General features: G+C 39.9%; 1 protein-coding gene across 1 annotated transcript in view; it reads right to left on the minus strand.

Moving 5' to 3' along the window:
• Positions 1-24399, minus strand: part of ADAMTSL1 (ADAMTS like 1) — a gene marked incomplete at both ends in the record, with an annotated part of 891527 nt that overhangs the window by 627701 nt on the left and 239427 nt on the right. Inside the window, one exon of the mRNA XM_081104271.1 lies at positions 22382-22501. Coding sequence (XP_080960397.1) covers positions 22382-22501 — 120 coding nt within the window. The remainder of the gene's footprint in view (positions 1-22381; positions 22502-24399) is intronic.

Below are 24399 nucleotides of genomic sequence, written 5' to 3' on the forward strand. Positions count from 1 at the left end.
AGAAAAAACAGAAAGGCTCATTTGCCCTAGGGCCATGTTAGAGCAAAACCCACTACCCTGGAATGGCAAAGACATAGCGCCACCTCGTGGTAGTTCGTCAGAACTCTTCTTTTCAGTCTTGCCATGGAATTTGAGAACACTGATGAGAAGAACCAGCAGTTCGTTTAAACCAAAGAGATGGGTTAAGAAAAACGAATAGGGTAAGCTTAATTTAAAAATTAACATGCAATAAAAATTACTTTGGCCAAATTTCAAATAACTATTGTAATTCTTTATCAGGAACACCATGATTTATTCAATGAGGTCCAATCTAGAGAAAGTTGTTGCTATACGCAGAGCCAGAAATTAATCCTTAGTTTGTAAATAGCTGAATTTTCTCCCTGTTTTTGGAACAATCAATAAAAGCCTGGCTTGAAATCTGGTTGAAATAGCTACTCTAATGAACAAAATAAAGGATAAAATTCAGGCAAGCATCATAACAGCTCTCTGTTTAAAGTGCAAGACTATGCTGGTCGCAATGACAGTCCCTAATCCTCCCCACTGAAAAGCGACTTCCATGTAATAAAGTCAGCTTAGATGGATAGTCCATTTAAATGGCTGAGGATTAGAAGGAATTGGTCAGACAAGCTTAACTTATTCATATGACATTCCACTTAAAATACACATACACATCATGATATCCTTATGAAAATAAGCTGTCTTCATAGTCACTGGAATTTGAAAGCAAAAGCTGACACTAAACCATTGTGATTAATATATGACATAGTTGGAAGACTATGTTGCCCTTCATTGCCCTGAATTTCTGAGCTTCTGTGACTATTGTATCATGTTTTACAATTTGCAGCGCTGGACCAACCCCCCCCCCCCCCCACACACACACACACACACACACAAACCCGCCAGGTTACTTATACAACAATGTACATTTCATCTGAAACCTGACCAGGCTCATTCCTGTTCTAGGTAGATGCATCATGACAACCTTTAATTGGGCAAACTGCCAAAATGCAGCCAGTTTAACAGGCCCAGTTCAGTGCTACACATAGACTACGATGCTTATTTGACTTACTTGTTGAGAATGATTTATTGAATAATACTTGATAGAAAGTACAAAACCTTTCAAAGGGCAGTTCTCTGAGAGTTTAAAAGTCCACAAAACTAGCCTGCATTACAAAAAAAGAAAGAAAGAAATTTGAGAAGTTAAAAAAAAAAACCCACATCTTGCCAAACAGTTCTATAATAAAGTAAAATTAACTTCTGGGAACCAAAATTTAATTCCTAACAAAAATTAGTTTACATCAGGCCTTTCCTCTGTACAGTTGCAGGGACCTATGTTCAGGGGGAATGAGAAGGGCATATATATTTTGAGCTATGTCATATCCATAACCTTTTTTTAAATTGACTTATAAAATAAAATTGGGGGGGGGGGGACCTTCAATCCTGCCCTCTGGAGTAGTATAAAAAGATTTCTTAGTTTGCAGGATCTGGAATGATGTAAAGACTGGTATTTGGTTGGCATCTAAAGAAAAATCGTCTATAGATATCACCTGACCTGCTATACAGCAAGCGTAGACCAATGGGGAAGTTTGCTGCTTTGTGATTTACCACGGCAAAATTTACCTAATAATTATGTTTTGTAAATTAACAAAATTATATCAAAGTAGATTTCAATATTGCTATTCACAGCCATTTCAAAAGCAATTTCCTCTAGGATCTCAATTAGAACGATGTTCTCATGCCCCCACTCCCACCCCCCTCTGTTGGAGGCAATACAGGGCTCAGTCTGGAACTGTGGAGTGGAACTAATTCCTTCCTCTTAACGCCTGTCTCCAATTAGCTGGTGGGAAATAGAAATGATTTACTTAAGAGACAGCTTTTCCCACTTATTCAAGCCTATTACCATTCTCATCCAAGCATCACTCAGACACTAATTGTCTTGGGAAGCTATCTGCTTGGTGCTAAAGAGCACAGAGCTGCCAACTTCGTGAGCTAAGCAAGTTACTTAACTATCTAATGCCTCAGTTTCCTCGCTTGTTAATGAGGGATCATTTCCGTTTCATATTCTTACTATAAGTGTTAAGTGAAAGAAATATGCCACCAGTGTTCAATGCATGAATCATTATGTAATAGGGGAGTGAACAGATAAGCAATGAACTACCAAACACGAAATAAACCCCAAAGGGCATGCGCAAGATACAGTGACCGCACCAGGGAGGGCCAAGCCACGAGTCATCTCTACAACTTCCCTGGCAGTTCCTCACCAGAACCCATTAGAATAGCTTTGGGGGAAAAACAAAACAAAACAAAACAAAACAACACAAAACACCTCACCACCTCACAGGCCAGCTCTAAGCGTTTCACTATTTTGCTTAAAAAAATAAACCTTAAAATTGTCTGAAAGTTGTCTTCCATTGACTTTTACCCACGCAGCCTCATTTTCATCCAGTGATGTCAAATTCTTCCACATCACAGCTATCTGGTAGACAATTCCGTCCCCAGAGATCTTCTCACGGAAGGCCACTCATATAGTTTACATTTTCATGTGCCCATGAGAAAACACAAGTGAGAAGCCAAATAGAAAGATTCCTTAGACTTTACTAGTGAATTCCTAAGAACTTTAAATTCTGCAACAGACTGAATACCAATGCCAACCAAGTCCTAATGACTCCTCCTGCCCAGGGTGGACAAGGAACCCGACGGATGCTCTGGCTCAGCAGCAGAGTAGCACAGAGACTTCTACATGAGGGGTGAGGGGTGCAGGGTGGAAAGAGTGCCAACTATTCACAATCCCTGTTAAAAGGCCTGTGAGCTCTCCTAGGTCTTCCCCACCCTGCCACCCAACGCTGGGACTGTACTGTGTCCATCCTGCATCCCTTGCACCTTGCTGCAAGAATCAGTGAATGAATGGCTTTATGTATGGTACATTTAACACACTCCCCAGTATCCACTAAAACCTCATGTTCAGTAACATAAGCAATAGATATCACAGAAAATGTATGACATTTAAGCAAATTTATTGATGTACAGGATAAAGGCACTGCCGAATTGTACACAATATATTCTTATTTCCTTCATAATGACAAACAAAATAAATTATATTTGAGTTAGCAAATGAGGACCATGTCAACTGTGAGAATGATTATTCTTTTTCCTTCCTTCCTTCCCTTTATTTTTTCTGCCAATCTATCTTTCTTTCTTATTGTTATTTAAATCCTTTAGATCTTTAAATAAATAAGTTAAGGAATAAATAATCTCCAATATGAACATATGGACAGGTTGTGTTTAAATTTTTGTTCTTTGTTTAAAATCTAATGCAGTTTTTCATGAAGTAACAGTACTTTAAATGGTAGTTAGTTAGCTTCAAGAATCCAGAGACACTGATTAAAAAAACATGTTTTTACCATCTTCTATGAGGAATGGATTCCACTTCAAAGAATTACTAGAACCCTAGCTGGTTTAGCTCAGTGGATAGAGTGTGGGCCTGTGGAATGAAGGGTCCTGGGTTCAGTTCCAGACAAGGCACATACTTTGGTTGTAGGCTTGATCCCTGGCCCAGTTAGGGCACACATGCAGGAGGCAACCAATCAATGTATCTCTCTCACACTGATGTCTCTCTCTCTCTCTCTCTCTCTCTCTCTCTCTCTCTCTCTCTCTCTTTCTCTTCTCCCTTCCCCCTTCCCTCCTTCCCTCCCTCCCTCCATTCCATTCTAAAAATCAATGGAAAGACTATCCTCAAGTGCGGATTAAAAGAAAAGAATTACTAGAAAGAGGAGATGACAAGGGATTTAGAATCGAAAGTCTTTGGTCTCAGTCCTGGTTCCACCATGTACCAGCTATGGGACACTGGGCAACTCCACCTTTCAATAATCAATACTGTGGGGTGAGAGTGTATTGTATAGCAATGCTGGCACATGATAATACTGCTGATAATACCTACCTCCCAGGATGACCAGAAAGATCAAATGACTGGATGCAAGGAAAAGTGATTTATAAATTGTGACATAAAATCCCAAATTCAAATTACAGAGAGATTCTTCTCAAAACTCCTCATCTTTGAGACCTCATAAACATGTCAGACAGCTTTTATCAGCCACAGTCATGCACAAAATATTGCAAATTTCTTTTTATACAAATGGGTCTGTCAAAAGGGTTGATGGGCCCTGGCAGTTGTGGCTCAGGTGGTTGGGCATTGTCCCATTCACTGAAAGGTCACTGGTTTGTTTCCTAGTCAGGGCACATGCCTGGGCTGTAGGCTCCATCCCCGGTGGGAGGCATGCAGGAGGAGACAGCTGATCAATGTTACACTCTTGTCTGTCTGTCTCTCTCTCTCTCTCTCTCTCTCTCTCTCTCTCTCTCTCTCTCCCTCCCTCCCTCTTCCTTCCTCTCTCTCTAAAAAAAAAAAAAAAAAAAAAAAAATCAATAAAAGTCTTTTTTTTTTTTTTTAAGGGATTGATGGTACATACTCTGCTTCTATGGTAAGGAATATCATTCCCATTTTACAGTTGGTAAAACTAAGACTCAGGCAGTGGCCTGACTAGTATGTGCTTGAACTAGAACTAGACAACACACTTCACATTTCTGCAGCAACGAGGGCATTTCAATATTTGCTCACATGACCTCTTCCTACTCTGAACCTCATGAGATGCACAGAAGGCCATGAAAAATACACACTGCAGCATATCTATAGGATGGTCATCAGCCGATCTTTGTTTCCAATTCCAGATGTCTTTTCTGCTCGGCAGCAGAGGCCCAGCTGTTACAAGGTGCGTGGAAGTAGGTGGTACTTGAATTTTCAGTGCAAGTATTTATTTATAACTCAAATTTCTCACTTCAGATTCTATAAGCATTCTTGCATTGTGAGAAAGGCATATGTAACCTTTGATCAAAATATTTCCTTATTTTAAACTCCTTTTGAATTAAGTATAAGGTAAATACCAAATTCTCAGTTCCAAGATGCAAGGTCAAACACTTCTAATGCTAACTCAATAATTACGATTTTTTTCAGTTGTATCATATATCTCTACCTTCTGACACAGAATATACTTTGCCTAATATATCCACTGCTTGTGGATTCAGAGTCATAATTATGAACACCATTGATTGTTCAATTATGCTTTGATAGATTATACCAGTGGTTCTCAACCTTCCTAATGCCGCGACCCTTTAATACAGTTCCTCATGTTGTGGTGACCCCCAATTTCATTGTTACAAATTGAACATAATTAAAGCATAGTGGTTAATCACAAAAGCAATATATAATTATATATGTGTTTTCCGATCGTTTTAGGCGACCCCTGTGAAAGGGTCGTTTGACCCCCAAAGGGGTTGCGACCCACAGTATGAGAACCACTGGCTTATACTTATGTATAAGGCTAATAGTTACTATGCTGAATTGGTTCAGACAGCCATGTGATGTTTTTTTTTCAACTCATATCTTTTGTTTTTACATGTCTATCTCCTTGTAGGTAATCTTTTCCCTCATTGCTATTGATGCCTGATTTGACCGGCAATAGCGCTCTTTTTGTAGTTTAAGAAACCAATGTGTTAGTTTTCTATGCTGCATAATAAACTACCACAAATTCAAAGGCTACACACAACACACATATTACTATACAGTTTCTACAGGCCAGCAAAGTGCCAGCCAGGGCTGGATTCTCACCTGGTGGCTCATTTGGGGAAGGGTTCTCTTATGGGAAGGGTCATTAGCAGAACTCATTTCCTATGTCTTTAGGACTCAGTAGTTTATCTCCTCAAAGCCAACAGAAAGGAGAACAAGACTCTCAAGTAAGTTTTCTAGCAAGATGGAGCCTAACATAATATAATTACAGGAATGACACCCAATCACTTTTACCATACTCTATTGGGTAGAAACAAGTCACAGGTCTGCCCCAAATGTAAGGCCATCAACACCAGGAGGTGGGGGTTGGGAGGGACTACCTTACAATCTGTCAGCCATACCAACGAACCCACTTAGAACTGAATAAAAGTTAGAGTAATAAAACCAGAACAAGAGACTATGGGCCTTGGTGAGTTAACTAGAGCTATTTTCATGATTTCCATTTTAATTACTTTCTGAAGCTTGAACATGTTCTGGATGGTCCCAGCTACTCCACATGTGGTTTTTAGACACGTGGATGAGTTCTCACACCAGAGGCCACAACTTTCAAAGAATAACAATGCTGCCTCCTCTTTTCATTCTTCTCTAGATGGATTGTGAAAATGCTGGTCGATTCACTGTCAGTCCTGCATTAAAATAGTTTGTTATTAAGTCGGTTGACTCTGTCTCTGCTCAGTCACTGGAATGCCTAAGCCCTGGAGAAGACCAGGACTGTGCCTTTTCTCTGGTGACATTCCCATGAGGATGGGCAAAGTGAAAGTGACTCCTGGAAGAGAGGAAGCGTATCTCCTGAAGCCCTGTGCTGTCTGATATTGATGTGTGTGTTTTTAAATCCTTGTAAAAGTTCTACTTAGAAAAGACTTCCACAATCCCAGATAAACTTGAACAAAATCGTTATGTCCTTACTATATCCACCAGTCTGAAGCTTGTTTAAATTAGTTTCTTCTTCCAAGTATTAAGAAGTCAGCTCCCTATGCCTTCTTCAGTACCAGGAGGTGGAGGTCATAGGCATCAGATTTGATGTGCTTAACTATTTAGACTGCAGTTGCGACCAGAATTTAAATTCTTTTCGAGCAGTTGTTTGGAGAACAAAAACTGTACACACCAAGTGGAATGAACTTTGGAATTCATTCAAAGAAAATCAAATGCTTGTCACTTCTGTCAGCATTTGTTACATTTAGGAATTGTTTTTTGGGGTGATGAAATAATCTCTCCCTCTTGTAGACAGCCCTGGGAAATAAGGCAATGGGGGAAACTATTCTATGACCAAATCCTACCTGAAAGACAATAGCTCTTATTTTAAATCACAATGAAAACTTGTTTGCCCTAGTCATGGTATTTAATGACCTTGTGCTTGTTACAACTATGTGAAATTTAATTCTGTAGTGCAGATTCAAAATAATAAAAGTTTAGCAGTACATGAATCTTCAAAACTGCAACAATGAAATTATGCCCAAGTTCACCCAATCTGTAAATAAAGCCTGGACTATTCATTTTTGTATAATTTACTGAATGTAGTACATAAACTAGTATGGTGAAATAATTATTTGAGATAGTAACTGATTTTTTTCATTTGTTCCACAAAATATGGGGTTGTCACCACTAACCACAAGTGAGAGATTATCAGACCAGGCCAGAGTACAAAGAAATTGATAATTCAGTAATGCGGAGGAAGGTTAAAAAGTCAATCATTTAATAGTAGACATGATTTGATAGCACACCATTTTTTCTCATGCACACTTCTCCTAACTACCTCCACAGCATATGACCTGATAGAAGCTGAGGAGGTAGAGTATGGAGAGAATTCAAGATGGACATGTCTAGAAACCGCATGCCCTTCTCACCCACCAGAAAGAGTCTTGCTTGGAAGAAAGGAAGCATGTACCTCTACTTAAGTTTTTTTTTTTTTAATTAAATCTTTATTGTTCAGATTATTACATTTGTTCCTCTTTTTTCCCCCATAACTCCCCTCCTCCCAGTTCCCGCCCCACCCTCCGCCCTCACTCCCCACCCACTGTCCTCATCCATAGGTGCACGATTTTTGTCCAGTCTCTTCCCGCATCTCCCACACCCCTTTCCCCCCCAAGAATAGTCAGTCCATTCCCTTTCTATGTCCCTGATTCTATTATAATCACCAGTTCATTCTGTTCATCGGATTATTTATTCACTTGATTCTTAGACTCACTTGTTGATAGATGCATATTTGTTGTTCATAATTTGTATCTTTACCTTTTTCTTCCTCTTCCTCTTCTTAAAGGATACCTTTCAGCATTTCATATAATCCTGGTTTGGTGGTGATGAACTCCTTTAGCTTTTCCTTATCTGTGAAGCTCTTTATCTGACCTTCAATTCTGAATGATAGCTTTGCTGGATAAAGTAATCTTGGTTGTAGGTTCTTGGTATTCATCACTTTGAATATTTCTTGCCACTCCCTTCTGGCCTGCAAAGTTTCTGTTGAGAAATCAGCTGACAGTCGTATGGGTATTCCCTCGTAGGTAACTGAGTTTCTTTCTCTCGCTGTTTTTAAGATTCTCTCTTTATCTTTTGCTCTTGGCATTTTAATTATGATGTGTCTTGGTGTGGTCCTCTTTGGATTCCTTTTGTTTGGGGTTCTCCGCGCTTCTTGGACCTGTAAGTCCATTTCTTTCACCAGGTGAGGGAAGTTTTCTGTCATTATTTCTTCAAATAGGTTTTCAATATCTTGCTCTCTCTCATCTTCTGGCACCCCTATAATTCTGATGTTGGTACGCTTGAAGCTGTCCCAGAGGCTCCTTACACTATCCTCGCATTTTTGGATTCTTTTTTCATTTTGCTTTTCCGGTTGGGTGTTTTTTGCTTCCTCGCATTTCAAATCATTGACTTGATTCTTGCGCTCCTCTGGTCTGCTGTCGGGAGTCTGTATAATATTCTTTATTTCAGTCAGTGTATGCTTAATTTCTAGTTGGTTCCCCAATATAACATCGAGGGTCTCATTAGTTTTCTTGTAGATCTCATTAAGTTTATCGGCGGCTTCTAAACAGTTCTTGAGAGACCTTAAAAGTGTGGTTCTGAACTCTATATCTTCCATTGACAATTTTGTCCTGTTTCCTTGTCTCCGCATTTTGTTATGCTTCCTTGGTGCACCCCCTAGTGGTCTTTGTTCGCAGTCTTATAAACCTTGGTTGTTGTAGCTAATACCAGGGAGGGTTTGACCTCCAGGCCAAGTGGCTATGAGAATCAGCTGTGTCTGCAGTGAGAGAACTTCTGTCCTCTAGGGAGGTGCTAATCTGGCGTTTGCCTGAGGCTATCCGGCAAATGCCTCTGTGCAGGGCTTGGGCGGGGCGGGTCGCACAGGATCAACAGGGTGGGCCGGAGAGAGCAGTTATGGCGGCTCTCAGTCCTGTCCCCAGGGGCTCTGCCTCTCTGAGTCCCAGCACCCGCTGCAAAGCTCGGAGAGAAAGCTGCACTCGCTCTGACCGAAGCCAGGCAGTCCCGCTTCTCCCGTTTGAGTCTGGGTCCCTAAAGACTCGCCTGTATCTGGAGCTCAGAGTCTGCGACTCCCTCCCGATTGAAAACGCCAACCGCGCCCTCCGCCGCCAGCCCGCTCCGTGCACTCCGCACCTCAGAATTTGACTTCAGCACTGCGCCTCCTCTGAGTGTCCGTATGCGTTTCTCTTTCCTCCTAGTTGTAGGACTTCCACTCAGCCAGCGTTCCAGTGGTTCTGGGTGATGTCCGTTCCGTCTTTTAGTTTCACTTTTGAAGTAGTTGTTCAAAGCAGCAAACTCCTGCGTTAACCTATGCCGCCATCTTGGTTCTCCTACTTAAGTTTTATGTCTTGGGATATTAGAGAAGAAAAGACATTGTCCAGTTGGTCTTAATGGAAGGGGAAATCAAGCTTCAGAGGTAAGTCCTTTATGGTATCCTGGTGGCATGACATATAAATCTAGCATGAAAGAGACTCCAAACTCACATGTCTATTCCCACAGCTCTGGCTTCCCTTGGCTTGAGAGTCGTCTATGAATTCCAGAGGGACTCTGGAATTACCAAAGGAAGAGAAAAATGGTGGCCTGTCTGCCAGAATGTTCATCACTGAAAAAGCTTGGGCAGATTCCCAGCAGGAATCTGATGGAAGAGGCTGCTACTTGGCAGGTAGGTAGTAATAAGGATCCAGAGCCCTGGTAACACCTTGAGTGAGAGGCCAGATTAAAATTACACACCTTTCCCCTCTTCTCCGTGGTGGCATTTACATATGCTTCCCAGAGAACGGGGGAGAGGGGGCAGGGGGCAGTGAGGAGCACATACAACAACAATCATAAACCCAAATAACTAATGGATTAAATTTACCTGAAAGGAACTAAAGTAACTTCCTGCATCAGGATATATGAGATGGGGTGATATAAAACAGAAATATATTCAATTAAAAAAAGGAACCAAAGTTACTCAAAAGTCACCTAAGTGTGTGACTGTGACATTTATATCGACCATATCTATGTTTGAGTGGGAAAAATTATAAATTATGAAATACAAATTTAAAAAATACTTATTAAAGTGTATAATAACAGTTCTATCTCTGGAGATAATGGATAGTCATTAAACTTTAGGAATCCAAGTAGATTCTTACTTTCTTCCCATTAAAACCAGCCTTCTCTATATCTCTTTTGAGACCACATGTTCCTCTGTGTGAATTTTGGTCCTGCAATTAAGAGATTTGGTCAATTTCCCCCCCAATATTTATCATAATATAATCACAGAGTAGGTAAAATTCTGGTATAGAATCAGATATGCCATAAATTCTATTTTCATGGATATACTAGTAAGTCAGAACCTGTCTAAAGACGAAACTCAGACAAAGCCTATGTAAATGTGGCCAAGCTTTAATGTATGTTGCACATATCACGTACACAGATTATGTACAGCAGAGGTTCAAGTGCACACAGTTTGAAAGAGAATATTTCTGCTCTAAGGTATGACTGCCTGAGCTTTTAATTGCCTTGAAAAATAAACTCTTGAGATCCATGTGTATTGTTTAATAATAACAATAAGAGTACAATAAACATCTATACTCCTAAATGGTCAAAAACTGAAAATAACTTCAATACAGTTTTTCAAAAAGATGCTTTCCCTCTTAAAGCAAGCCATATGCTTACCAGGACCATATGGGATCATCTGGGAGGGAAAAGTGAAAAGAAATTTGTCTTATTGCATCCCATTAGGTTTCACAAAGGAAATATGTGCTTTAAATATCTAAATAAAAGTAAGCTTAATAAAACAGGTCACCTTCTTCAGCTGTTTGTGTGTGTGTGTGTGTGTGTGTGTGCTTGTGTCTTGAAAATTGACATCATGTTTTCAATTAGTCCAGAAAAGTATTTTAGAATGAATGATGGAGGCAGTCTTGTAACAGAAGAAATCTAGTCCTACTCTATAAAATCACATGAATAACTATAATCACTTAATTTTATATATTACTAGAGGCCCTGTGCATGAAATTCTTGCATAGGTAGGGTCCCTAGGTCTGGCCGGAGATCAGGGCCGATCAGGTTCCCCGCCTCCTCCTTCCCTCGCTCCCTCAGTGCCCCACCACTGCCTGCCATGTTCAGCGCACATCATAATGTCATAATGAGTGATTGAACTCCCAGTCTCCTGGTCGAACTCCCGAGGGGACAATTTGCATATTAGCCTTTTATTGTATAGGATAAAAAAACCCCCACAAAATCCATTAAAGATGACTTTTTCTCCCAAACCAGATGATCACTTTTGATAGCAAGAGAAAGCCTGTTAGTGTAGCAGGTAGGAGCATAGACTGTGGAGCCAGACTGTTGGATTCAAAACCAGGCTCCACTTCCTACAAAGGGCATAACCTTGACAAGTTAGTTAACTAATCTGTGCCTCAGTTTTCTCATAAAATTATTTTGATATTATCTGAAGTGTTTGCCATTATCATTATCATCATCGACACAACAAATTTAGCCAGTTTCTGGTAGATGATAAATGTTTGCTGCTGTTGTGCTCACTGCCATCACCATCACCATCACCATCACCATCACCATCACCATCACCATCACCATCACCACCAGCTGCTCCACAGTTCAACCAGTTATCCTTCATTCGCCTTACCTCAGGGAGTACTGGTGCTGGGGCAGTCTCTTCATATAAAGGAGAACCACTGAAATATGTTGTGACAACCTTCACTCTCTCTTTTGAGCTACCCTCCTTACATTAATGGGAATAAAGATTTTTGTGTCTTTGTCCTCTTCTCTTTGACACTTCATAGACTACAGAGTTTTTAAAATTGAAATGCAATTCATATACCATAAAATTCACCCTTTTATAGTATATTCTTCAATGTTTCATAGTATATTGTGCAACCATCACCACTATCTATTTCTAGAACATTTTCATCACACACACACACACACACACACACACCCCATCTTAAAACCACTGGGAAATGAATTTTGTGTTCAGCATACACATTTTGGGGATTTAGGGCAATTATTGTTATCACTAGGGCAGAGACTGTTAGCTACTCACTCCAAAATGTGTTTGTTCCCCTTCCTCTCTTAAACTAGGTATGTAGCTGCCCAGGATAAACACTGCATGGCCCAGATAACCCTGAACCTAGCCATGGCTCTGTAACTAAGGTCTTGCCAATAAACTATTAAAAGAGATACTGAGTGACAGCTTCTGGGACGGTCCTGTGAGCCAACTGACATATGCCTTTTTCTCCATCACTACCTTATTGCTTGTCCCTTCCTCCATCCCACTGTCTGAAATATGAGTTGTAATGGCTGGAGTTCTGGTAGCTATTTTGGGTCACAAGGTGCCCTTGAGAATCAAAGGCTAGAATGATTTAAGAGAAAATGAGAATGAGCCTTAGTCCCAGGCACCTATGATCATACTGGCCCTGAAATTTCTATCTCTAGAAAATGGCTTTTACACAGGAGAGAGACAAAGGTCTCTGTTTATGTCATGATTTGGGGAGGTCTCAGTCACATACAGTGGAGTTAATACTAAATGGCATAACCTTACAATATTCCCATTGGTGCCATACATTTTGAGTTGCCGAGAAGGTAGAGTACGTACTTGGAAAGCTGATACCAATTTATTTCACGCTTCTTGAGAATTACACCAAATTGGAGTTCATCACAGAACACCATAGTTTGCAGCAACTTATTTAAGTTAGCTTTCTACATATATGCTCCACACACTCACTCATTTATACTTTGGGGTACATGTAATACATGAAAATCAATCATCTCCATAGAAACTTGGGGCATTTACCTACAGGGGCAACTGGTCATACTGTCAAACCAATCTACTAAATTGTACTTTCAAACTGGTGACCACACATATACCCACAGTTAACTCCATTAAAGCTCAATGGAGTGTACGAAGCAATAACTCATGTGGGCATCTAATTGCAAACTAAAATAAGGTCCACCTGAAATGTGTTTAGCAGCTCCTTTGAACCTGCTTCATGTGTAATCAAGTTCAATCTTCTGAAAACAAAACAAAACACCACAACAAAATAAAGTGCTATATTTGAAGACTTTCCTATTAAAAGAATGAACTATCTTAAAATGATACTTACAATTTAAATCAGTGATGGCGAACCTTTTGAGCTCGGCGTGTCAGCATTTTGAAAAACCCTAACTTAACTCTGGTGCCGTGTCACATATAGAAATTTTTTGATATTTGCAACCATAGTAAAACAAAGACTTATATTTTTGATATTTATTTTACATATTTAAATGCCATTTAACAGAGAAAAATCAACCAAAAAAATGAGTTCACGTGTCACCTCTGACATGCGTGTCATAGGTTCACCATCACTGATCTAAATACTCTGCCATTACCCTGGTGAGCTTACATTAAAAAAAAAAAACACATTTTGACAGTGAGAATTAAAATGTTAATATTCTAAACCCCTAGAGAGCAAGAACTGCTTAACTCATCTTTAAGATAGACTAGCGTGTTGAATATAGTAGGTGCTCAGTAAATTGTTGCTGAGATGACTCAGTATTCTTTAAATGCATGTCATCTTAATCATTTAAGTAAGAGATCCATTTTGTGACCTTGGGAAAATTACTTCACTTTTTTATTTCTTCATTTGTTAGGATTAATGAGATATGTAGGCAAAGGACCTTAACATCACCTGATATGGAAGAGATAGACAATACATGAGAGTTGCCATTCTCGTTACTACGGTTGTTGACATATCATAAAACGTAGTTTTTGTTTAAAATATCTATTGCAGATGGTCTGCAATATGTAGAAAATGATAAATAAAGATAAAGTAGGAGGAATGCCACAAGAAATGCAAAGCATTTTTGGAACAGGATCCCAGAATTAACTCCTATTCTGAATTTTTTGACTGTCTATACCACACTACAGCTCTATCCACACCCTTACTTGCCTATCCTCCCTTCACCATTCTACCCTCTGAGATCTCATGATTTCCTACTTCTTTTCACAAACTTTCTCTAATATTCCACTCCTGGCTTGTCATCCTTGCAGATTAAGAGCCTCGTCATGGACTCTCCACATCTGTGGTGGGTCCTCTGAGCAGCATGGAAAGGCAGGGCAGTGGCTGGTTCCATGAGCAAAGCCTGTGACTGCTCAGAGAGACAAGCTCACTCTGAGGGCCAGCCTGAGGGCAGCTTTCTGGAGCAGGTGAGACTTGAGGTGGGTTAGTAAAGGGAGGCTTAGAGAAAAGGAAGACCTGCCAGGCAGAAGAGGCCCTGTGACCTGGTAATTTCATATGGGAACAAAGTGTGGTCTCAGCAGGCTGGAGGGAAGAAGGTCTAACTCAGGGGTGGGCAAACTTTTTGACTCGAGGGCCACAATGGGTTCTTAAACTGGACCGGAGGGCCGGAACAAAAGCATGGATGGAGTGTTTGTGTGAACTAATATAAATTCAAAGTAAACATCATTACATAAAAGGGTACGGTCTTTTTTTTCAATAGTTTTATTCATTTCAAATGGGCCGGATCCGGCCCGCGGGCCGTAGTTTGCCCACGGCTGGTCTAACTGGATGTCAGAAACAAGGTTAGAGGTCAGGAGGGGCCAGATGAAGGGGTTTTGACAGTAAACTGTGTTGAGGAACATGACCTTACAGAAACACCTAGCTGGTACTCATTGTATGAAGGGCCAAGTGGAGCTTTAGGCATATTATGTTAGTACAGGTCCAGACAGAATGAATGGGCAGCCAATCGATGTTTGTGGAGAATTGGAAAGGAAGGTGAGTCTACTATAGGTAGGAAGACATAACTTCAGAAACACATAATTGATTTTGACATAAGACATAATTTGAATAGAAATCAAAAAAGTTCATCAAATAGTAAGGAATTTGAATTTTGACTAAATATCTAATTTGAAACGGTATCTGAGGGCTGTAACAACATCTAGAACATGTTTATCTTAAAGCTCAGGAAAACAAGGTTCAGAAAGTTGCATGACTTGCCTGATGTCTCCCAGCCAGTTAGAAATAAAGCCTCAAACTGACATCACCACCCCTCCCAGGCTTTAGGCCAGCCGTGGGCAAACTACAGCCCACGGGCCGGATCCGGCCCCGTTTGAAATGAATAAAACTATTGAAATAAAAGACCGTACCCTTTTATGTAATGATGTTTACTTTGAATTTATATTAGTTCACACAAACACTCCATCCATGCTTTTGTTCCGGCCCTCTGGTCCAGTTTAAGAACCCATTGTGGCCCTCGAGTCAAAAAGTTGGCCCACCCCTGCTTTAGGCTCTACACTGTCCCATCAAATCCCACAGTCCTAATGTTGGTAAAACCTTTTCACCATAGATAAATATATCTTCTCTTAGCAAAAGTTACATGTGCATATTTAAGTATTCCAGATATTTAGTCTTTCTTTTTAATATTCATTTTCCTTTGCCTACATCAAGTTGAAATCAAACTTAATAAAATAACACAAAAGAAAACTAAAATGTGCTCCTTCTCAAAACTTTCCATTGGTGATAATGCTATTACTTTTTAACCTGAACCAAAATATTGCATTTTTCTTCTTCCTTAAAAGTTACTATTAACAAAGGTAACATAGCATACAGAATTTTAAAATCAATATTTAGAGACTAGGAGGCCAGTGCACAAATTCGTGTGGCGCCGCCCACCCTCGAGTTGCCTCGGGCTGGTCCTGCCTTCTCCTGCCTCCCCGCCTCCCCATTTCCCCACTCCCGCCTCCCCACTTCCACCCCCATCTCCCGTCTCCATAACAATGCCCCAGGCATGAGCAGGTAGTCTCCTGATGATAGGAACTAATAAAGAGCTAATATGCTAATGGTCTGGTTGTGACATGTTACAACATCCCGGCTAATTTGCATATTACCACTTTATATGTATAGATTATATCCATTCAATAATATTATACTGATGCATATGTCTTTTTAATGTTTTGCTTCAAGTGTCAATCTGATTACAATCTCAATTTTAAAGGCCTAAATTTCTACCTACTTTGAAATAACACCTAATCTAAAAAATATGTCTATCCGAATTAGAAGATTAAAAAAATAAACTATAAGAGGATATGCTGCCTTAAAGGCACACTTTGCCCATGCCTACAACCCATAGTATTCTTTTACATTTTCTTAAATTCAGGTGACAGGAGTTTTGTGCCAAATGACCTTGGCTTTCTGCTAGAGTTGTGGGCAACCATTTCTCTCTAGCTGCCTTCAACTACTGATGGTCAGCACCTCCACACACACCTAAGCCATAGATGCCTATTAAGCATAGGCATTTAAACTCCTCACGGAGGCTTATCTGTTCAGCTCTGCCTTACGAACAACTAAGGAGCTCCTTTGAAAGTTACTTGTCTTTCCAGGAGATGAATTAGTGCTTTATATTAAGGATATTTAGTACAAGGAAGCAATAAGTTATTCTCTGGTACCCCAAGTGATTTTCTGAGGTGTAATTTTTTTTTCTTTTTACCTTTGGGCTTTTAATCCAAGGATAACATGCAGAGAGAAATGTGCATGCATCTTAAATCAGTCTGTAGATTTAGTTTATGCTTATTAGGAAAGTTCGAAAGTTAAGCAGCAAATAGTCCGCTCCTCACATTTATAACTTTTGCTAAAGATATTTGACATTCATTCCTAAGTATGCTAGTTTACTTTAGGATAACTATAAGTGGAGACTATCTCAGGAATGTAAATGGTAACTTAAAGGAACAAAGTCGGAGTTCATGCCTAGCAAGAATTTATTTGGTATTGAAATTTCACCATTGCTGACAAAGTTCTCTTTGGGCAAGACCTAACAGTGTGAAACCTGAAATATGCTCAGAAAGAGTCCTTAAATTCATGTGTTTTTCAAATATTTCTAACTGATGTTAAATTTTTTAAACAGAATTATATGTTTTGAGAGGTTGTTTGACCTTAAAGATCTGCTTTCCTGAGTGCTGGGATTTTTAATGTTTCACATTTTATTACTTCCAGTGTCTTTTAAGTAATTAATCTTGATATCTATTTGTTATTTGGAATAAATGTCAGAATCCTAGCAAATAGTGGACATCTCATAAACAACAGATAGGAACTGTATAAGCTGGAAGGAAATTAGAACTTGATAAAGAAAAAAAATTTCCCCCCTTAAAGGATAATGGTTTTCTCCATAAATTCCAAAGGTCAAGTGTAAAAAAGTAGTCCCTCTCCTTAAAGACTGAGATTCATCATCCTGACATTATTTACTGGAGTCGCAGTTCATGAACTGATAGGCGGCCCCATGATCGTGTGTTCTGTTGTCTTACGTTTGACTACTCCTTAATTATACTGTGAGGCAAAAATGCACATAGTGTATATATTAAATCTTGGGCATTCACTTTGTCACTTTATGCCAATTCAACCATTGCTAATAAAAATAGCATTTATTTTATATGTATTTAAGGATATTTCAATAATAAAAATTTCAGTAAATAATAATTTTCCTGTAACCAGTAGCTATGTTAAGCATATATTAACATTTAATCTTATATATTATAGATATGGTTAAAGTGTACTATGTCCATCTCCCCAATCCTATTTCCCATCTTCTCTACCTGTCCATTAAGTAACCAATGTCATTAAGTTGGAACATATTTTTCCCACCCATTTTTATATATAACTAGTGACCCGGTGCACAGATTCATGCACATTGAAAGGAAATTAATTAGAAGGTGGCCAGCAGGACTGGACAAGATGGGCCAAACATGCCCTGGAACCAACCTCCCACAGTCCCTCCCCAGTGTCTGCAGAGTGAGAGGGTCCCTCCAGCAGGTGGGGTCCCTTGGCCTGGTCTATAGGGGTCAGGCCAAAACAGGCTCTCTGACATACCCCGAGGGGTTCGGGATTGCGAGAGGGTGCAGGCCAGGCCAAGGGACCCCACTGATGCACAAATCTGTGCACCAGGCCTCTAGTCAATTAATAAAAATATAGTAGTCACTAATCAATGAGGCTTTATGAAGCTATAAGCAGCTTTGAGCAAGTGTGCTTATGCAATTAAGTGTTAATTCCTTCTTCTCTTTATGCCACAAACACTTAGGAAGAAAAGTTGATCACACTTTTGTGTAATTCTGTCAAGAGTGTACTGAATGAATTTAGATGAGAAGATGCTAATGAGGGAGCAAGAAGGTAAGTCATTTTTTAGTAATATAAATCTTCTCGACACGCTGCTACTTGTATTTATATCCACTCAATACTCCACAGTAGTAGCCAACAGAGAAGTATAATTAAGCTAATTAAATTATTATTTTTTCAGATCTTATCAGTTAAATTCTAATGTTTCCTTTCCATTGGCAGGGTTAAAGAGGAAGTTAGTGGACACCTTGAAAACATATGGAAATAGTTAAATTCCATTTTACATCATTGTATGTGTGTTGGGTGAACTAATTTTTCAGTTCATGGAAATAATACTTACCCCCAACCTTCCTCAACCCCTGCCAAACTGGAGGGAGAAAAAAATGGATCGAAAGCAGAATCATTCCTAATAAATTGCATGTTTTGTTTTAGTTGAGCTTCAGAAAATTACTGACTTGACCTAGAGAACAAACTATCTTTTCACAGGCAATCTTTAAAAACAAGCATTTCTGGGGATCCTGCCTGAAAGTTCACCTCTCTTCCACAAAGGACACCTCTATGTCACCAGTCATTAAAATGACCATTCTACCTTCAATTGGAATAAATATTTAAATAACTTTTCTTTTCTACCAAGGTACAATAGTGGCTTAAATAACCGGTTTGTGAACCACAAAGCTATTGGCAAATGAGGTTTGCACTAATTACATACTGAAGAAACTCCTCATTCTGTAATGACTTTCATGTTAATTATTATCCTGATTGTGTATCTGGCTGACAACCAAAAACAACTGTGATCTGTTCCTGGACTATTCCAAGAATGAATAGCAGCCTTTGACAAACATCCTATTTCTGTAAACAATGCAAACCATATACATGCAGAGTTTCGCAATGATTCCAAGTTTAGCTGCCTGCTGTGGATCCCAGACAAATGGCTCACTTGGATTGCTGTTCACAGTGTGGTGAATGAATGGAATTAGCCCTCTGAGAGGAAGCTAACTAGAAAGTTTCTCGAATGCAATGCAAAAGTTAATTGTGCCAAAAGGCCCTAATTGAGAGGGAGTTGAGGAAATGTTACTCAAAGGTCAAAACTCAGCCCCCTCTCCCAAATTAAATGTTTAGGTGAAAGAGGTTCACAAATAAGTTCGGATGTTCTGTTTTACAAAAATTATTTGAAAGAACAAAGGCTATAAAGGAGAAAAATTTTAAAAAGAAAATGACAATAGTTTTACCCAGAAATGTGACAAGATGTATTCTGCAGTTAATGTTACTTCTGTTCAAAAAGTTATATGTATTGGGGATAAATTTTTTAGTTCCACAATGACAAATTTACATTCTTTACTATAAACTTACACACTGACTTAAAAGGATAGAATGAAGATAATCCCCAATGTTCTTTCCTCACCTCATTAAAACCAAGATATTTGTACCATCCTATCTAATAAGAGACAAAACGGGTAACTGACCATACCTTCGCTATGCTTCCCATTGGCTAATCAGGGCAATATGCAAATTAACTGCCAAGGAAGGTGGCGGTTAATTTGCATACTAGGCTCCAAGCAGTGGAGAGAGGCCAAAGGTACCCCAAGCCTGCCTAGCAGCAAGGCCTCACGCCCCGGGATCAGCGGAGCCACGAGGACTCACGGCCTTGGGATCAGCGGAGCAGCAAAGCCTGACGGCTAAGGGGGTGTTGGTGGGGGGCTCTGGCCGGAGCCCAGCCAGAGTGAAGGCCTGGGTCCCCGGTGCCAGCAGCCAAGGGAAGGGAAGGCGTATTGCACAAATCTCTTCGTGCAACAGGCCTCTAGTTTAAACAATAATTTGCATTTAGAAGGATTTTCACATTTATAAGGCCCCTTTCATGCATAGTCAGTGTTTTCAACATAAAATACTAACAACAGAGCAATAGTGATAGAGAATAGTCACAGTGTTGTTGTTTTTTCCTTCAACAAACACTTAACACAACTGAGCGTTTGTTATTTCCAAGGACAGGACTAGATGCTTGGGAGGTGAGAATCAACATGTATCCCCACCTCAAGGAGCAGTGCTATTAAGTCCAGTAGGAGAGGCAAAATAAGTGCATAAATGTTTAGGATACTAGAGAGGACTTACTTGAAAGCAGACAGAATTGTACAAACAGATTATGTTGCTCAACTATTTTTCCTCTCACCCACCTGCGCTTGCCAAGTGGTGTTTGTGACCTATACCAGGAAGCTCTCTGGAGGATTCTCCCATTCTGCTACAGAGCCTCCTCCCAATAGAGCAGAAACTCACAAATAAGAGGCACAAAAGGAATTTCCACTTTCCTGGCTACTAATGCAAGTAACAACTCATGTTTAAATTCTTTACCTTAGACAAATACAGAGATGATGGTGATTTCATCTTTTCATGTCTAGAACATAAAGTTACACTTTCAAAGTTTTATGTCCTCTGGCCCAAATGAAGTGCTCAGAGAGAGAAAGACACACCTTACACAGAAATTGTTAGAATTTCACAAATGTATTATGAGACTGAATTAGCTTCTGGTATTTAGGAAGCTTTGATCTTTTCTTTTTCCCCTCACATTTTCTCATATAACCCAGGTTCTGACAGTTTTGGTAGGCAATTCCTCTTTCAGGTTTAATGCTTCAGTCTACTCCCTGACTCATGACTTCAATAGGTTTCAGGAAATGCAGCAGCACGCACCCTTTTTATTATGATGTAAATCAATGTAATGCCATGTAATGACAATGTTCATGACACTTTCAATGCTTGTCAAGTGACAAAAATTGTTTTTAGTGACACCACTATAACAATTCCATTATGTTCATAATGAGTTCATACTATCCAATTTCCTTTGCAGTATAAATTAGTATAAATTATGTAATAATCAGACTTGCTTATGAAGTGTGAACACACTATCCACGTAACGGCACTTTCCAGGACTTTGAATAAACCAAATCCAAAATCAGCTAACATATTGCAGATTTTGCATAATATCAGATGGGACAAAATTAAAATACACTTACAAAATATTGTTCACAGAAAGGAGGAATAAAATTTAGGTGGCAATGTGTGTGTACCAGAGTAGATCACACACACATACAAATTAAAAGCTTAAGCAAACAACAAAGTTTAAAAGGTATGCTCTGCATATTCAGATTTTTCTGATAAACACACACACACACACACACACACACACACACACACACACCATATGAAAATTAATTATAGTTCCCTTGGAACCTTTGCCCCTGTTCCTGCCTATCCTGGGGCACAAGCTCTGAGAAGGACTTGGATATCCATCATAGAGAGGATGGGAATGACAAAAGCAATAAGAAGTGGTCTGTGAGTGGCTTGGGAAGCTAATTTACTCAATGTCTGCAAGAGAAGTGTATGAGACAAATATACAAACACATTCTTTTAGGAGGACTATAAGGAGGCAGAGTAGAGGAGGCAGAAATAAAGACACCTATGTTTGCTAAGGCGTTCTCTTCTGTGATCCTACCATTCTATGATTGGACAAGAAATCCATTGTCTTGTGCACACAGCATCCTCTAATTACAATGTGAGTCCTTCTGAGCACAAGGTCAGCATCATGAAGAGCCACATTTAGAACCTTCTGAAGTCACCAATCCAATTCTCACATAAAGTACAATCACCAATCATAGTTTGATTTGCAAGCAAAAGGAACCTGCATCTTGACCTCTCCTGTCAATGATACTGCTTGTTTTCACTTAAGAGATCATTTTTCTAGACTTTTCCTCCTCAAAACCACCACCAGAGAAACAAACTTTCATAAAATAAATATGACTAACACTTTGAAGTAAAAATATCCACAAAGAAGCTAGGATTGGAAGACGGTGGAATTTCCATTGACCCATAAAACAACTTGGGCTTTAAATATAAACCTTTTTTCTTCACTCATTTAAATTACTACCATTTCATGTTTGGACTGGCTGGCAAAACATCAGTTATTTTCATGTGACCCCTCCACATGCTGCCCCAAACAAACTTGAACGCTTGAGTAAGATGTTTGAAGCTTGCCAGACACAGAGAAAGTCAGAAAGGTGTCCCGTACAGTCTGTCCACTGCCCTACCACTTTGCTTCCCTTTCCTTCTCACAGATATGAGAAAATACCAGCCAATCCTCTTCAGATTTGCTAAAACCAACAACCATGGCAAGTGAGAATTAGCAACTGAACTTCTGTGTTTCTAAGAATACATAGGAGAGACACTGTACCGGGTCTTCAGTTCTGTGACCGTTCAGGAGGTCAGACAGGAAATCTTCATAATATTGCACTCTTCCAACCAGTGGAAATTCCCTCAGGAAAACAAGCCCTTCATGTTGGTCTCCACATACCTAGAGAGATAAGATAGCTGAGTTAAGCCTTCAGACAGAGCCTGGAGGGAGGGGGCACAGAGGAATTAATGTCTCTGAGTTGTAGAAACTTCTTGGATTCATTTCAAGTCTGATTAGAGCAATCAAAAACAATGCGCGCAAATACATATTAATGTGAGAGTCACTAAAAAATTCTGACATGTGGCTAAGCCTTGACTGAATGCCAGAAAGTCCCCTGCTAAGTTGGTGCCTCTTAATTGACTGGTGCACATGGTGATTATAGCTTATCTTTGTGGCCAGCTCCAGTGTGGTCAGGCTCCAAGACTCATCCCATTGGGTTACTCATCTGTATGTTTGTGTCACATCAGGGTCTTGGATCCACAGGGATCTATTCCTAGCCCCACAGATCTGAGTCCCATCGATCTGAGCATCAGGTGGATCCTGATGTCCTATTAAATATCTAGGACAGGATATGTGGAGTAGGAGCTGGCCTGAGCCCAGGACTGACTTCCTGAGTTAATCAAGTGCTTTAGAACCAAGATGCACTTGAGCTACTCTGGAGGGAGGTACTGGAGAACTTTTATCTAGAGCTTATCACATACCAGGTTCTTTACACTTGCTATCTTGCACCAGGCCCAGGAGGTGTCTGTTATTAGCCACACTTTACAAATTAGGAACTGGAGGCACAACAGGTTTCGGGAATCTGCCAAGTTAGTAAGTGTTGAAATCAGGACTCAAATACAGGACTGACTCTAAAACCCTTTTCTTTTAATTATATTGCTTTACTACTGAACTACTCAGACCTCCTCTGGTGTAGGATAAACTATTAAATAACTCCTATAAATTCAAAGAATAATCAGTTCACCCAGGACTGATAGCATTATTGGATTGCTGAGAAAATATGAAGTAATATATGCAAAGTACTTAGTGAAGTGACTCGCATATAGTAAGCATTCAATAAACAGCCATCATTAATAAAAGCACATGCTGCTCAAGGAAAAATCTACACATTTAACATACATGAAGTACTTGGATATTTATATTCGTAATAGATATTATAAATGGGTATTATATTACCTTCACATTATCTTTATATTGTTTTAACTTTCAACTTTTATACAATTTTAATTTTATAACTTTATATGGTACTAGTGGCCCAGTGCATGAAATTCGTGCATGGAAGGGGTGTCCCTCAGCTGGACCTGCACCCTCTCCAATCTGGGACCCCTTGGGGATTAGCCTAAACTGGCAGTCAGACATCCTTCTTGCAATCCAGGGATGATTGCCCCTAACCACTGCCTGCCTGATCACCCCTAACCACTCTGCCTGCTGGCCTTCTCGCCCCCAGCTGCCCCCCTTTGCCAGCCCAATCACCTCCAACTGCCCCCCATAGGCCTCCTTGCCTCCCAAGTGCCCCCCCCACGCCAGCCTGCTCACCCCAACTGTTCCCCCTGCTGTCCTGCTCACCCCCAGCTTCCCCCACCCCACTGGCCTGATTGCCCCCAACTGCCCCCCACTGCCGGCCTACTTTCCCCCAACTGCCCCCCCTCCCCTCCTGGCCTGATCACCCCTAACCGCCTCTGCCTCGGCCCCCCCCACCATGGCTTTGTCCGAAAGGACATCTGGAAGGTCTCCCAGTCTAATTATCATATTACCCTTTTATTAGTATAGATCAGTAATATCTGTAATGACTATGGGTATATTTATCACATTAATTTGTACTGTCTTGAAAGACTGCAATAATCCACAATAATGAAAATCATTTTAAGCCCTAAGTCTTTTGAAAACAATGATAATTTTCTTTAATTCATATGTAAATGGCCTCTGCTGATAGATATACAGTATGCTCTGCATCATTGTAGTCGATAGAATCTTGGACCCATTTTCTCCCAGATATTATTACATTTACTGAGTTGTTG

This window comes from Myotis nattereri, assembly GCF_964212035.1.
Source record: "Myotis nattereri genome assembly, chromosome: 12".
Taxonomy (NCBI): domain Eukaryota; kingdom Metazoa; phylum Chordata; class Mammalia; order Chiroptera; family Vespertilionidae; genus Myotis; species Myotis nattereri.